The sequence below is a fragment of the Anser brachyrhynchus genome, assembly GCF_964034855.1.
Source record: "Anser brachyrhynchus genome assembly, chromosome: 2".
NCBI lineage: Eukaryota > Metazoa > Chordata > Aves > Anseriformes > Anatidae > Anser > Anser brachyrhynchus.
Window position 1 is genome coordinate 48,281,987 of NC_137695.1, and position 17,270 is coordinate 48,299,256.

Below are 17,270 nucleotides of genomic sequence, written 5' to 3' on the forward strand. Positions count from 1 at the left end.
GCCCCAGCCACATTCCTGGGTGCTCCTTTTCACAGATATACCACGGTGCCTGAGGCAGGAGGCTGCCCGGGGCTCTGCGCGCACGGGGACCGCTCCCCGCCGCTACCCAGCGCCTCACGGAGCCTCGCTGCAATGGGGGGGGGGGGGGGGGGGGCAGCTCGGTTCCTGCCGGAAGCCCTCTCCGGCGGACGGACGAAAGCGGATGCTCGGCCCCGCCGCCCCAGCGGCGAGCCGCAGCCAGCCAGCGCGCACCGCCACCGCCCCGCCGGGCCCACCCCGCCCCTCGGCCGCGCTGTCCGGAGCCCCGTCGCTGGGGCTCCCGGCAGCTGCCGCGGGGGTGGGACGGGACGGGACGGGACGGGACGGGGGGGGAGCGGCCAATCAGGCGGCGCCTCCGCGCCCGTCGCAGCCGCGGCAGGAGCGAGCCGAGGGGCGGGGCGGGGAGGGGCGGGGAGAGGGTCGCGAGGCGGAACTCCGGCGGCGTGCGGGTGCGCGCGCGCGCTGGCTTTGCGGGTTCGAGACCGGACCATGGCGGTAACGGCCACCCGGCGGAGCTGGGCCCCGCTGTGCCTGGCGGCGGCTGTGCTGCTCTTCCCCGGGGCGGCCGGTGAGTGTCTGAGGGGAAGGGGGGGGGAGCGGGAGCGAGCGGGGTAGTGCGTGGTGCGGTGGGGGGGGCGGGGGGGTAGGAGAGCGGCGGCGGGCTGCAGGTCCGCGGCGGTTCCTTTCAACAACATGGCGGAGGGGCTGGCTGGGGCGGAGTCGCCACCCCCTCACCCCCCTGGTGTCCGAGCCTGGCAGAGCCTGGGGACGGCTCGTCCCTTTGTTGGCCGAGCGCAGCGGCTGCCCCGAGGGAGGGGCCGCGGCTGCAGGGCAGACGTGATGCTGCCAGGCGACGAGGGGCGGCGGCGGCGGCGGCTCGCGCGGAGGGTGTGGTGAGAGGTGGACGAGGTACCCGCAGCGGGTCTCCCTCGGTAGCCCCCGGCCACCCCGCCGGGGCGCGCGTTAACCCTCTCCAGCGGTGTCTGCGGAGGGTGACTTGATTGTACGCCCGCCCCCGTCAGGCAGGTACACGGAGGTAACGTGGCTGTGGGTGGCAGAGCGCTGCTCCTCGCCCGGGTCGCTGTTGTCTGGCGCCTGGGTGGTTGGAGCGAAGCAGCCTGTAGGAACGAGCCTCCCTTTTTCTTTGGGAAACTTGTGTCTGCTCCCTAGACGTGCTGGGTTCGTCATCGGGCTAGGGAAATCCCGCTATGTCTTGCGGTCTCCTCTGAGCGTGTTAAAGGGCGCTTACAGACAGTACGACGGGGGAGGGAGAGAGAGGAGGCATGAGGTTGTGTGGTTACGTGTTGAGTGCTCCACGGGGTGAAGGTAAAAGATCCCCTGACTGCCATGTCGGGCGCTTTAAGTCGGTTACGCGCCACGTTGTAGCGTGTTTACAGTGTCTTCGGAAAAGTTGTGACGATTTAGGTAGGCGATCTTCCAGTTACAGTCAGACGGCTATGTTTGCTTTGCGAGGACCAAACCGTGAGGAGGTGAAGTCTTTAGTGAATGTTGTACAGTGAAATGGCTTTGTTCTTTTGGCCTCTCTGTACTTAACGGTGTCTTGTAAGAGAAGGATGGTAGCAGAGCTGTGCTGTGGCAGAGCTAATGCGTGAAACGGGAGTTTTTAATGGCATTCAGAAATGAAAGAAGTAAACTTTCTTTTATAAAAAAAGGAAGTGGGAAAAATGTTTTGTTCTTTGGATAGCAGTTCTGTACATGTCCTAATGTGTTTGTTATACAAATGTTATAGATGCCTGGTTCTAATTGCTTTAGGTTCCAGCTTCATCTGTATTGAGAGGTTAATAACATATACAAAATGTGTCTTATAATGAATTCCGGTTCCTAAATTATTCTGCAGGTGGGTCGTATATTGCTTTGGGTTTTAAAGAGGAAACGGAGAAGCACCACAACTTATTCCAGCTATAAGACATCTGGGGTTTCACCATGCTGTTTACAATTCACTTTAAGGTGGTACTTACACTGCAAAGAAAGTACTGCTTAAAGCAAAACAACAAGTAGCTAAACTAAAATGCTCTATTGCTTGTCAGTATTCTTACTGAAGAAGATGGAGAATCTTTTGTTGTGGAAACAGTGAAGTAAGCCTAAGTTGTTTTTTCTTGCATTCTTGAAAAGGTGTAGCAGGCTTTAATAATTTGAAGCTTTCTTATGTACTATATCCAATCTAGATGTTGAGGGAAACTTTAACTTGATTTCAGCTTTGAAGCTTTCTTTTCCCTTTTAATGCTTCTAGTCAGTCAAGAATTCTCATTTAATCTCTTTCAGGAAAGAAAGGTCTGAAAGCTTTATGTGAAAACAAGGTAACAGATTTCTATGCAAAAGCTTAAGGTTGGAAATAGAAGTGTTCTTTTTTGTGTGTGTTTCTTTGTTTTGTTTGTTTTAAGTGGGGCAGGAGGGGAAAGAAGTCTACCTTGTCCAGAGTAACAGGCGGGGATCTAGGGCTATTGATCCGTAGCTCGTAGACAAGTCCTCCCTTACTGGTAAAGGGATTAAATTGTCTAAATACTGTGGTGTAAGTTGACAAAGAAGCATGACATATGATTTGTCTACAGTTACTTAGTGTTCTTTGCAAAAGTTAGGCATTTTCTGATTGTAAAACAACAGCATCAGAAGCAGTATGCTAGTTTAATGTGTGAATGAATCCTCTTATGATAGGGTTTATATGAAAATCAGACATGTCGTGAATCACAGCGGCTAGTTGACTTCCTGTCAAGCTCTGCTTTTTAAGCCCTACTACTAGCCTTAATTTGAAAGCAGTTGTGATTTATTTATTTTTTTATTTCATAACTGTGTAAGCCATGAATAGTCTTTAATCTTTCAGGAATTCAGGGGCATTACCTCTTGGAAACAATTGCATTCACACAACTAGTCCTTATCACAAATAAGGGTAGAAATCTGTTTTGTATGCTGAAGTATATTTAAACATATAAACTAAAGAGTTCTTTTTTTTATAAAGGTAGCAAAGCTAAAACAAAGATAAAGACCAAGGTTTTTAATTCTAATTTTCTTTTTTTTTTTAAGCATACTTTTCTGTGAAAGTTACCCAAACCAATTTTGATGTATTTTGCTGTAAGAGACAAGAACACACCTATGAGTAGCTTTATGGATGAGTTGCAAAAAATATGTAGCACCATTTGCCACCTGCACTACAGAGGACATAACATGGCTTCTTGGAAGCTGAGATTTTTCACAAGGCTTTATCATTACCTGCAAGATATAGATAGGGCCTCAAAGTATTTTGTCTGCTGTCTTGAGTGTATCGTTTTGGTTGCTAAAATTGCTGTTTTCCTTTAAAGTTGTGCTCAACAAAAAAGGATGAAATGTATGTGAATGCTGTCCTGGAAACTGTTACCTTACAATACTTAAACTGAATTAGTGCCTTTGTGCAAAGAATGACTTAGTGAATGTCCTGAAATATCACGGTTAAAAATGTCATAGAGTATCTGGAATACCGTACCTAAACGCTTTTGCATCTTGAGCTAGAAGAGTTCAGAGGTGAGTCAGGTGTGTTGTTTGAGGGGAATGTACAAATAATGTAGGAAGCTGACAGTACCTCTATGTATTACCTTTTTGCTTGTGAAAAAAAAAATTATTGGACAAGGAAGAAAGTGACAGTAAACACTACAGCCCTGTTGGTCATCTCCCCAGGATCTCTCACTGTCTCTTTTGTATATCACAGCCTTGCTCCTTTCTCACCTTAAGCATTATGTCTTGTGGAACCAAAGTCCTGACTGTTCCTCTGGTGGTACCTTCCCCCCAGCTGTCACGTGCATTTCCCATGGAAGAAGAGTTTTAATGTATATCACAAGAGAAGGACCTGGAGCTTCTTGTTCAGCATAATACTGCTTTTGGGGCCTGAAATCACTTGACTTTTGATTTGACTTATTTTAAAATGTTTAAAACAAAGATTTTGATAAAATAATTAAAAATAGAAAATTATATTTATATTGAGATGTGGTTTTGCTTTTGAGAAACACCCCCCAGGGTGTTCTAACTGCTTCAATACCCTTTGTTAGCATCCCTTGAAAGATGCTTTTCAACATATGATTTACAGCCAAAAATTCTTTCATCAAAGGTGGTGTTCTATACTAAACTGTCTGGATGAAATAGTGTTGCAGGATGTGAACAAATAGTATATAGTAATTCATAGGTTTTTGTGTTACTTAAAAAAAAAAAAGTCTTTCTGTACTTTTGTTAATTTGGGAATGCAAGAAATATATTTAAGATATCGTTTCTGTAGATAGAACATAGACTCTTAAAAATTAAGTGAATAGGCTGTACTTAATCCTGTTCTGTTCGCTTTTTGTATATAGTGTTTATAACTGAGCTCTGGAGAACCAGCTTCTTGTCAAGCTGCATCTCACTTACGTTGCCAGCTTGTTATACCCTCACTTAATGTCAGTGGTTGCATCCACACACTGTTGTAATTTTTTTAAAAGAAGAAGTGTTCTGTGCTAATTAAAACATGGACTAAAACTTGAATTAAAACTTTTTTTTCTTTTTCCTCCTCTTCAGGTTTAGTAGTTTTGAAGGAGTTTTTTGTGTTATAAACTTTACTGGGGGGAGAGAGGGAGCACGGAGATGAGGGTTCAAAATTTATTGGAATGCATTATACCTGAAAGGTATTACTAGCTCTGGAAGATTAGAGAATGACTGCTGTATCTTACAGCATGATCTTATCAACCAACTGTAGTTGAAAATACATGAATATTTAAGTGGGCTTGGAGAACTGACTGGGTTCTGTGTCTGTTCTTAATTATAATGCTTCCCTGAAGAAAAAATGGAGATGAAGCAAAAACTTCTCTCCGAGACAATAGCAGTGTGATTATTTTTTTCCTTGAGGTTGAAGTTGTGAAAACACTTGCTTATCAAAATGATTTAATTGCATGTTAGTAATTGGCTTCTCCTTCTCATCCCGCTAGTGTTAAATCTCATCTATAACATATTCATATATTCATAGTCTTTGTTCTTTTATGAATAGGTAACTGGGAAGTGAGATATAGGCAAGAATATTGCAAGGCTCTCTCTTGTCCTCCTGCTAGTGGTTGTTAATGATGCCTGATTCGGTTTTCCTGTTAGTAAAATTACAGGCATTCTACCATTACACACTGTAGTTGTAAGGCATTAAGAATTGTAAATGGCAAAAGTAGAAAGGTGGCTGACATTTTTGGATGTTTTTTTTGTAAGAGTGTGTCCACTAGAGAGCAGCAAAAAACTGTATTCCTAGAAGCTTGCCTGTTTGGCTGATTAGGCATTATTTTCCACTTTAAAATAAAGGGAGGGGGAGTGTAGCTTCAGAAGGAAGTAGGGATGTATTTGTGGAGAAAACCATTCAGTCGAGTGTGAACAGTGTGCTGTCTTGATATGAGGCTAGAAGATAATTGCATCAAACTGGGACAAAAATATAAATTGTTCTATAAAATTGCACTCATTGAGAACTCTGTAGCAAAAGAACAGTGGGAACAAAATAAGGAAGACACTTACCAAATGCCTTATTTAGTATGAGTGACATTTGTGTATCTTTGCAATTCTGTGTGATCAGGGAGATGAATAAGCTTAACAAGGTCTACTTAAATGTCACTTTTCAGTTCAGGTAACTTATTCTCTGTACCATGACTTAATGTACATAAAAAAATATTATCTCTCTTACTGTAGGCATACAGATGCATGTGCAGTTATGATGAGTCAAGAAGATGACTTAAATAGAAAAAAAGTCTTGGATGAAGCAAGTCAGATAAAGGCCTGCAGGAGTTAACTTGAAGAATAAATGTTTGTAATAACAGATTTCCTTCTCCAGGAAATTCAGCAATTTAAAGAATGAAACCCGATCTTACATGTGATTAGTCTGCTATATTCCCCCTGCCCTCAAATTACTAGTTCAATTGATAGGTTTAGTAAATCAGGAACCTGAGTGCCGTAAGGAAATGTTTTCCTGTATCTTCAAAATAAGTCTAAACTCTATTCTGCTTGTGTGGAAGGAGGTATGTTCTCAGGTTGTTTGGGCTCTATTTAGGGTTCAGATTCTTTTTGGTTTTGTTTTAAATGAGGATTAAGCCTTCATATGCCCCTTCCTCAGCAAAAATTGTAATTGTAAAACCATAAGTAATGGTGTTAAAATGGTTTTAAAATGACATTACTTGTACTGGTTTTGAAAATAAGATAACTGCATGGTAAGTGCTCTAGAGGGTAGTGTTATAACGTATATAATTTTTTAGGATGTAAGACAGTAACAGAACTTCTCTACCTGCAGAAATATCTAAGATAGTAGCCTTTCTCTTTTAATACACAACTGTATAAGGAAGATGACTTCAACTTTGTTTTACTTTCTTAAATATGCAGATCTCCTAATTCTGTTGTCACAATAAAAAGCATTGTAGTGTTGTTGTTTAGTGTTACAGTCCTGTGTTTATGTAGCCAGAAAGTTTATATAGGGCTCAGTTTCTTAAACTTTTATTTTTTCAGTAATTCAAGTTCTTTTACAATCCAGAATGTGTGCCAAGAGTAACATTAATGTTTTTTTCTCCATACAGCATTACAATGTTATTGCCATCTATGTACAAAAGACAACTTTACATGTGTGACAGACGGGCTTTGTTTTACCTCAGTAACACGGACTGCAGACAAAGTCATACACAATAGCATGTGTATAGCAGAAATTGACCTGATTCCCCGAGACAGGCCATTTGTTTGTGCACCATCCTCCAGAGATGGAGTTATTACTTTGCCTCATTGCTGTGACAAAGACCACTGCAATAAAATAGAACTTCCGATTCCAACACCAGGTAAGAGTTCTTGGCATGTTGGTTTGTTGTTTTTTTTAAACTTCACAAATTCTGCAGGCATACAAATTTTGAAGTGGCAGGTGAACTTGAAGGCCTAAAGTACACCTTAGATTTTGCAAATAAAATTTCAAGAGCTTTGATATAAGACATTAATATCTTGTGTAGGAACAGTAGAGCCAGTTTTGAAGACTTATATGCAAGTCAAATAAAAACTCTGAGTAAGCATATAGTTGCTTTTGTTCACTGTAATACTTAGTCTTCAAAAATTTACTGTGCAAAAGTTATTAATGAATGCGTTGAAGTAAATTGAACATCACAAAATAACTAAATTTAATGTATTTCATAGTGTTACAAAAAGGGAGGAAGTTTTACCGTTTCCTTTTATTTTTACCATCAGGTCCTACTCCAGGAAAACCAGCTTCTAATCTAGGACCTGTGGAACTGGCAGCTGTTATTGCCGGACCTGTCTGCTTTGTCTGCATTTCACTAATGTTGATTCTATACCTTTGTCATAACCGTACTGTGATTCATCATCGTGTGCCAAGTGAAGAAGATCCCTCATTAGATCGTCCCTTTATATCAGAAGGAACTACTTTAAAGGATTTAATTTATGATATGACAACTTCAGGCTCTGGGTCAGGTAATGTCATACTTGTAGTAGTAATTACTCTGTTAAAGAGCTTTGTAAAGCATTGATTTTTTTTAAATATTGTCGGATCTACTTAAACTTGTAAATAATTGGAAAAGGAAGTAGAAAAGATGCTGCTTTCATGTAGATTTATTTGATATCGGTAAAGATTGCAGTATATGAAAATAAGTGATTTTTAGCTCTAATTTCATATACACCTGTAGCTATCGGTGTATAAAGAATATTCTAAGTACAAGTTAATACTTTAGCCAGTTCTCTCCTTAGAGAAGACGGTGTGTCAATTGTAAATTGCTGCAGACCATGTCTGAAGAATTTCTATCCCTTGATTTCATAATTTGTATTTATTAATTCTGACTTCAACAGGTCATCCTCTGGGATGAAGAGGTTATGGTCTGTTTAGTGCTTATAGTCTTTGCTATTGTAATGCTAACATAGGATTGTGGTGGTCTGTCATAAAAATATGGTTTAATAGGCTTTGATAGGGGATGATGCATCACACAAAACATTGCAGAAATTAATTCATCTATGGTCCGTGTTAAGTAGCATATATTCTACAGGAGTGAGGTACCAGATTGTGTACAGTAGTAGTTCTCTTCTAACTTATATAGATAATCACAGCATTTCTAACACTTTCTATGTGGCTGCTTTCCCCCACTACTTTAGATCAGAAGTCAGGCCTATGATCATGTTAATTCAGGCTTAGTTGTCAATTGACCTTTCCAGTTGTTACTGGGAATATCCCTTCATTTGCATTCTGGCTTTCCTCCCTCTGGTACTTCTGAGAATTTTCATGTTTGAAGATATTCTCTGGAAGTATGCCTTCAAAATAAGTTCTTGATAAGCTGGGAATCACAGAAGAAACTTACTCCACAGTGGTTCAAAGTTACTGAACCATTTGCATCCTTCTCTATTTGCAAATGTTGGGTGGTTTTGGTTGGTTGTTCTTTTGGTGGTGGTGGTGCTTGTTGTTGGATGGGGTATTTTAGGGTTGGGGGGAGGAGTGAGGTGTTTGGAGGTTGGACAGGTAGTTTTGTTGCTTCTTTGTTGTGGAGGTGATGTGGTTATCATGGGAGTGGAATAGGAAGTGTTTCAAGTACTTATTTTCAGTGCTGTTGGTAGTGTTTATATTTACTATGACTTGTATCATTTTGTCTCAAAATTAGTCAATCGCTTACTATATAAATTCTCATTCTTTTGTGCCTTAGCATTTGAATGATAATTCCAGCATCCTGATTTTGGTACAGCACATTTAAAAATGAGAGGACTCCTCAGTTATGGAATAAACTGAGGGTAGGAACAGTGATAGGAACAGAGCTGCTAGCGAGAGAGGTTTCTGACATGGTTAAGCACTGAACTGTATAAACGGTATGCTGCTGGGGAAAGAGGATGCAAGAAACAGGAAACGTACAGAATAGACAACAGTCCAAATTTAGTCATAAGAGCCATAGTTATTCAGCACAAAGCACTTATGTAAGAGTTGCAGCTAAGAAAGTGTTTGGGCTGCTGGCCTAGGGTAAATGTTCATGCAGAGGGGTCCAAAAACCCTGAGCTTGTCAAGTAAAAAAGGGATTCACCTGTTCTTGTATTACGGTATTCTTTGAAGAGAAGCATACCAAACGATGTCTATGGAATTCTAAAAATGAACTTACTGCTGAGATCAGAAGGGAATTAGGATTCATTTTCTGTGGTGATAAATATTGAACTGCTGTTAATTATTTGACTTCTGTTAGTATTTCCTTGTTCCATGAGAAGCAAAAGAAAATAAAGCAAGACCTGAAACAATTACAGGCTTGATGAAAGGAATTCATAAAACATTTAAAGTAGAAGCTGAGACTTAAGCAGAGGGCTCTAAGAGAAGGATTTCAGAGTCTCTTGGAGCTGAGAATGATTTTCAGATCATGATGCAAATCTCGGAAATAACTACATATTGTATAGATGGATAGGGATGCCCCACTGTAACTCTATAACTTGCAAGTGACAAAGCAACTTTGTTGCAAGGAAACAGGAAGAGTCATATGAAATGGGAGAGGAATTTGTCATTGATAGGTGAGTTCAAGCAGGTACTTAAAGCATTTGAAGACCAGAGGATCGTAAAATCAATGTTCAGCTGAGTCAGTTCAACTAGATGTAAAACTACTATAAGTTACCTGCAATTCATAGAGGTTTGAAGAGAATTAAATTTTCCCAGTTCATAGGTTTTTGGGTTGCCTTTCAGGGAAAGTCTTTTGCGGAGAGACTTATCCAGGTAAATTCTGCACTGTAGATCAAATGTTTGAGAATATGAACAAAAACCTGATAGAGCAAGTACTTAACATGAGCCTGCAGGAAAGATGGGGAGAGACTTTATCAGGGAGCGTAGCAATAGATAATTTTTTTAAACTCAAAGAGGGTAGATTTAGACTAGATACAAGGAAGAAGTTCTTTGCTGTGCATGTGGTCAGGCACTAGAAGAGGTTGCCTAGAGAAGCTGTGGATGCCCCATCCCTGGAAGTGTTCACGGCCAAGTTGGATGGGGCTTTGGGCAACCTGGTCTGGTGGGAGGTGTCCCTGCCCATGACAGGGGCGTTAGGACTGGGTGATCTTTAAGATTCCTTTCAACTCAAACCGTTCTGTGATTCAGAAACCAAGTTATGGCAGCTGATTTTGTTGGCTGCCTTCAGTGCCTTAAAACTTAATTCCTGAATGCAGAATTTACTAATCCAAATCAGGTAAAAACCTGTTATACATTGGAAAATCATTGGTCCTAGTTAATCAGAGCATAGTTAAGATGTGGGAAGGAAAAAAACTCTTCTCTTAAACTCTAAGAAGGCTTGAGGATACTTGGATATAAAGTATGAAGATGATGGATGCTTCATGGATAAATTGGATGACCATGCTTGAATATAAGATGACCTGTTGTTGAATTTAACGTGAGCTTGATTTTTCTCTCGTTCTTATGATTAGCTAACTGACTCTGATCTTCATGCACAGTTGAAAAGGAGCTGTACTTGAGCTTAAAAAAAAAAAAAAAGAGCTTGAAGGACACTTGTGTCCAGTGTGTATGTCACAAAGACTAACATTGTAGCCATGTGCAGCAAGTTACTTTTCAGGCATTCTGGTTTACAGTAATACAGTTGCCCAAACTCCTGGTGATACACAGCTGAATTTCATCTATAGCAAAGAGTGGAGAGTGCTCAGTTGAAACAGTGTCTGTGAGGTAAAGAATTCTTACTGACTTAAGATAATTATGGATTCCAGCCTTCCAATACTGTTTCTGACAGCAGCAGTAGTAAAAGAAAGCACAGTTGCAAAAAAAAATAGGAGTAAATGAATTGTGTAAATATTGTAAAAACAAGTATAGGAGCAAGGTGGATTAAGCTTTGTATCTGTTTTGAGGTTAGCCAATATCCTTGGACATCTTTTTTTATACAAGAAGTGTCATCCATAAATGGCTCACCATGTTGAAAGCAGTGTGCCTCAAACTGTAGATAAACAATTTTTGGAAGCAGCTATAGAAAAAATAGTAGGTACATCACAACTTTCAAGTATAGAAAATCAACTTCTATTTGAAGTTTGTGTAAGGATTTTGCAGTAGCACTTAAGTGCTGAGAAAGAAACTTCTTCTGGTCAACAGAGTCAAATTTCACATTTTTAGAAATTAGTTTGGTCCTGTGGTTATTCTAGGTTGGCTTTTTCTGCATTTCGAAAATCTGTCCGTAAAGAATACAAATCAGGCTTCACAGATAAGCATATATAGTTTGAGCAGACAACACAGTTGACCTGAGGACAGCTATTACAACAGAAGCTTTGTGTTTTAAATCTCTAGTATATACATTTTCCCCTTCATTTCTTCATGTAGAATTACACATTTTCAGCACAGAACATGCAGATAATTCCTCTAAATCTGAAACTATCAATGAGCTCCTCTGAACACTGCAGTGTTTTAACTTACATTTCTCAAAGACTGTCAATGCTGTGGAGCAGATCACACGTCCTAGTGCTGTTATTCGCAAAAAATGTCCAGAAATGGACAGGAACTAGTTACTTAAGCTTTTAGTTGTGATACATTTTCTGTAGCTTAAGGAAATGCAGATGTTCTATCAGCTGTTAGAACAGCGATCACAGAGCAATAGATTAAGTGTTTGATTTCAGTGAAATAATCCAATATCAAAAGACTTTACTGTGAGCAGATAACTTGGCTGATACATTCATCCTGTAATGTAGTATCACTGCAGAATCCAACAAGCCTTTTAGTTACAACAAAAACCTACCCTTGGGGGATACCAGTGCTTCTTGTTTGTTGTGTAAGTTTATGGAAGCATGTTACGAGGTGCTGTGATTTGAATGCATGTAGATGTTCTGAAGCTGTGAAACCTGCATGAATGTGAGCATTTTTCTCTTGTATAATGCTAGTGAAGTGCACAAGTGTTGCCTGTGAAACAGGAAGATAGTGTTAAAAGGATGTTTTCCTGTGTTACAGTGGCTTGAGAGTACTAACAGGCTGCTCATGTACTTGGGTATCAGCATGAATGTTTGACAGTGTTGCTGATAAGCATGATTTAACTTTAACTTAGAAAAGGACCAAGTCTCACCTAGCGAGAAGTCAAGTAAATGGACTAGTAGAAAAGGTGCTCTTGATCTGCTTTGTCAAGAGAGTTGCGATCTTTTAACAACAACAAAAAAACAATCCTGATGGTTCCATTGTTTGTGTTTCTTATGTTTGGTTAGTTTTTGAGGTGTTGTCCCCTCCATCCCCCCCTCGCCCCCCAGGTTTAAACAGAAAGGAAGTTTGTACATTCCTTTTAAAAACTGTAGAAGCAGTTTGCAGCGTAATATATTTCAATACTTGTATTGTTGGCGTTTAAGATTGTAGGCAGCATCTTACTGATGTACTTATTAGCAGTCTCCAACAAGCTGTCAAAATCTTATGAGTGTGCATTCTAAGAGAAACATCTTAATGGAAAATAGATGCTAAGTGCATATTTTGTTTTAAGGTTAATATTAAATCTTCTTTTCAGGTTTACCTTTACTTGTGCAAAGAACAATTGCAAGAACTATAGTACTTCAAGAAAGTATTGGTAAGGGTCGCTTTGGAGAAGTATGGCGAGGGAAATGGAGAGGAGAAGAAGTTGCTGTGAAGATCTTCTCTTCAAGAGAAGAACGCTCGTGGTTTCGAGAGGCAGAAATTTATCAAACAGTTATGCTACGACATGAAAACATTCTCGGATTTATAGCTGCAGACAATAAAGGTTAGTAATACTATGAATTAATCTCGCTGTTCATATTCTGTGTCAGAATAGATGGTAATTTTAAAATCTATTTTGCAAACATCCAGTTAAGGACAGGAAAAAAATAATGTTATTATTTGAACATTTGGTATTTCGACAAGTTTAATTAAAAAGTACTTTTTTCTGGAAAACATGCTTAAGTCTTTTAAATAATAATAAAAAAAAGATTGTGTATTTAATGAGGTGTAATTTCCACAAGCAAGTTAAAATATTAGCTAAACTTCATATCAAAAAGTAGCTGCACTATCCAGTCAGCCTGCAAGTTTGCTGAATACCTTTACCTTCCTAATAGCCTAATAAGACAGACATGTGGAACCAAGAGAAATAATGTCTAATCTGGTAATCCTAATATAATGAAGGAGGTAGAGAATTCATTTTTAAGTCTGAGATATGAGAAGTTTTACATTTAGTAGTTCAATTAGAAAAGAAGCTGTAAAAAAGCAATTAATAGTTTGTTCCTAGTATTAAAAACCTGTACCTATCTCCTGTTGTTGGAGTATACAAGTAAGTAGAATTCTCTTTAATTATCAGTAGACTGATTTCAAGTGTCTGTATCTCTGTGAACACGTCGAATTGGAACAGAACCCAAAAGTTTGTGCGAAACACTCACCTTCTTCAAGGAAGGGTTAGCTACAGTTAAATCGTTCCGAACGTGTTTGTTTAACATGTTTGTCTCCAAGAGCTTGGATATCCACAGCATACTAAGCAACTTGTTCCAGCCATGTAGTATGCTTACCATTAGAAACTGTCTTAATATCCAATACAACTTTAGACGTGACTGTAAGAACACCTGTGAAAGCATGAGTTTGTTGTGATGGACCTACTGGAATATCTAGAATCTGCACCTTAAATGAATACATTCGTTGTGTTAAAGATGCTAATGAAAATGCCCCTCCGCAGAAGTTACAGGCACTATTTCAGTTAGAAGTGCCATGAATGTATCACAATATCTTAGCTGTAACTTTCAAGAAAATCAGTCTGTGGTTAAGCATAGCAGTCTCCCATTTTGCCTCAAACCCATAGATAGTTTGTCCCAAAACTACACTTGACTACTGTGCACAGGGGGTATGAGGAAGTTACCCTAAACTAGTGGGCTCATAAAATAATTCTGTAATTGCTGGCTCAGGTTCAAAACAGTGGATTTCCATTTAACTTGAACATCTTTTAGTTCCCTGTAATACACTATAATGTGATGTAAAAACCAGGGGGTTTGTTTGTTTGTTTGTTTCTGTTGTTAATATGCTGGACTTAAAATGGGGGAAGAAATCCTTTGTTAATAGTTCATGCTGTTATTTGAGGCTTTGTGGCTTTAGGACAAGGCTCTCTTGTTCTCTTGAGAACTAGTTTGTAAACAGTTTACAAGAAAAGGATGAAGACGTTTTGAAAATGCTGTTACTCTTTACTCTGTCTATTTTTCCAATAGTATTACTATCTAATCAAGTGAGAAAAGCTGTTTTCATAGGACCTTACTGCTGGTTTATTTCACCTATCAGTGCAGAATTCTCAGGATAGCCTTTTGCATCCTCATAGCAAGGATATCTGTACACACTATTATCTCTCTAGATTAAGGATTCAGAAGTCCTGAGTATCAAAAGGAGGCTAATATGTCAACTGTACTTTAGAATAGTCAGAGCCCCCTGTGTACCATTAAATGGGGTAGCACATAGGGACCATTAAGGAGGTAGTTTCTTTCAGTTTCCCAGGTGTGCTGTCATCATGCTTTTAAAGGAACAAGAGATACAGTAGGCTTAAAAACGCCTATTAACAGTCTTTCGTTATAGATGCTAGTGCTTCCTGCTAAGTGCTTATTAGGTGCCAGAAGCAAGATGAAATACTACTTTGCAGTGCTAATAGCTGTGAAGGATTTGCATCCATTTCCCCATAGGGCAGGAGAAATGCTGAATGCGTTCAGGAGTTAGTACAGCATAGCTGGAATGCATGAAGTCATACTGCAGGAACCTGACGATATGTCTCAGACCTTGCAAAGGTAACAAAAAAGATACAGCAGTACAGGGAATTCCTTGTGCAATAGCAGTTCATTGCTTGCTGAAAGTTTCAGTAATGCATGGAGATGAATTCTCAGGAGTAGGTTTTCCTGTGTCCATTGTGAGTGTTGAAGATTCATTTCTCCTTTGTTGTATGTTGTGGTGTAAATGTTGGCCAGTTTGATGCTGCAATTTTCTCTGCTAGTAAAAGCATTAATAAGGTCTCTCATCTTAACACCAAACGTATCTTTCACAACTTTTGGAAAGTCTTTGGCTGACCATTGTATCTGTAAAATTGTAATGTATACAAGCACAGATAGATCAGCTAAGTCAGTGGAATTCAGCTCAGATGGTTGAGTCAGTTTGACCATCAACTCATCAACAATCACTCCTCATTTTACACTGTTTAGGCATTCCACGTGCCATAATGTTCCTCCTCCTGTTTTCCTACATGTGCTCAGAAGGCTGCAGGACCTGGCCCTATTTGTTATCTGCTTTCCCATCTGAAGATTTACTGGGAATTATGTGTTGCTGTTAAGTCAACTTGAAGGCTTAAAAGCAATAAATGTTTTTATCTGCAGTCTTGTTCTGTCTGGCTAGAACATTTGTGTTCTGGTTAGCTCTTTACTTAGCCAGGAGTTACGTGCTAACTTTCAAATACTGCTAGATCAGAGAAATTGCTTTCTGGGCTATGTGTTGCCTTGTTTTGAACTACTTAAGCAGGTAGTTTGGGGCTTGGGTGTTTTTTGTTTGTTTTGCTTGATACCCAATGCTAAAGCGTGTTAAGTACCTACAGTATTTTACAAGCAATGGCAGCAACCTCTGTTCACAGTACTAATTACTTCCCTGGGTTCAACTGTCCATAACCCTCTGTAGTCACATTTTGAGTAAGGCGAAATCTTATACTGCATACTTTCACATAACATTATGCATTAAAATACTTCGACTTTTCTGTTCCTTCCCCTTTGTTCAGTCAGACTAACTTACATGTTAAGTAAATCCCTAAGAATGTTAGGCAGTATACTACAGAAGAATGAGTAGCGTTGCATCCTCTTGAGAGAAATAATGTTTGTGTTTATTCTTTTTGAGCTGTGGTATTAGCCTGAGAAGAATGCATTCGACAGGAAGGTCTTGCAAATCTACATAACTCAAGTGTTTTTACATTAATTTAATCAGATGATTATCTTAATATGATAGTCAAGCTGTTTCACTTTCAAAAATAAAAAAAAGTTGAAGTCCCCTTCCAGCCCCAACTGTCTTATCCCAGCAACTGCCTGAATCTCTCATTTCTAGGAGTCTTACAGTTAAGGATTCCAGTGTAACTGATCTTATCGCTATTCATTTTCCTCCGATTTTTTCTTAAATTATCTGCATGCCAAGAAAAGTTAGTTTCAAAGTACAGAGTAGGATACATTTTACTATGTGATACTAGAGAACATATGCAATTAGGCAGTTTTTAAACTTTAAGCTTCATTTAAATATTCAACTTGGAGCATAAATCTTGGGTTCAAAATTACCAAACAATACTGTTGGACTTCAAAACCTAGTGTTTAGCTTTAAGACAAGCATGCACATGTCCAAATTTTGTTCTAAGAGTAACAACTTGAAAAATAATTTAGTAATGATGTGAAAAATACTTTTTTCATCTAAGTGAATTCATTTTTAGTTGAAACTTGATTACGTGGGTTTGCTAAGGTAATTATAATGAATTCTGCTCTCCAGAGGGAGCTTGTCTAAAATGAATGTTGCTTGGAATTCACTAATGTTTTTTTCACATACTGTAACCAGTGCTCTAACAATAAATCTGAAAGTTTCACAAGTCTAACAAAATAAGAAATTCTGAAGAGAGAAATAAACTTTCTGCTTTAGAGTTATTTTGATGGTCTGAAAATATTTTCAGAAGGTTTATTACAGATCGTTGAAATAACCATAATTAAGCACTTTAAATTTTTTTTGAAGATACCTAGACTTTGTAATATTTTTGAATGTTTTGAAATTGCATGAGGCTCTTGATTAAACTGTCTGTATTACCTAAATTAGTTTACCTTGTCTTGGAAAGCCGTGCTACTGCATGTAACTATGACTGGGTATAATTACTTTTTCATACCTGATGATGCAAATGCAGTGGTTAAAAACTTCATGGCAGATGCTGTTTACTGTGGAGCCAAAATATTCAGATGACTAGTAATTAACCACACTATCAACAGTGTAAGAAGACTTAAGTTCATAGTTTGTGTTCTGCTTGTATCACTGAATAAATACGTGTATAGCTGGACAAATTTAGTGGATATATTGTAATAAGTTCCATCTAAAAGCTGAACAGTGATTTAGTCATTGCTGCATTTCAGCTTGTTTGTAAATAATAACATTTGTGATAACATTTGTGTAAGCTTGGATGTAAGACCATGGCTTGTTTAAATTCTTGTTAGGCATCCACAAACAATACATAATAAAAAAAAAGTCGTCTTTTGGAAAGGATAATGATCCAAGCTTTATTTTTTCTTCTTTGGAAAAAATGTTTTTTTCTTTT

The 17,270-nt window shown here is 39.2% G+C and overlaps 1 protein-coding gene across 4 annotated transcripts in view; it reads left to right on the plus strand.

Moving 5' to 3' along the window:
* The first annotated feature begins 388 nt into the window (after positions 1–388).
* The window catches only part of TGFBR1 (transforming growth factor beta receptor 1), a 36,161-nt gene continuing 19,279 nt past the window's right edge, over positions 389–17,270 (plus strand). The window contains exons 1-4 of one of the 4 annotated variants that reach the window (XM_080579196.1): positions 389–607; positions 6,588–6,839; positions 7,237–7,479; positions 12,486–12,716. In XM_080579196.1, coding sequence (XP_080435322.1) covers positions 529–607; positions 6,588–6,839; positions 7,237–7,479; positions 12,486–12,716 — 805 coding nt within the window. In that variant the 5' untranslated portion in view covers positions 389–528. Of the gene's footprint in view, positions 608–769; positions 1,066–2,333; positions 2,358–6,587; positions 6,840–7,236; positions 7,480–12,485; positions 12,717–17,270 lie in introns of those variants that run through there. The other 3 variants (XM_080579198.1, XM_080579199.1, XM_080579197.1) reach the window with 3 other exon arrangements.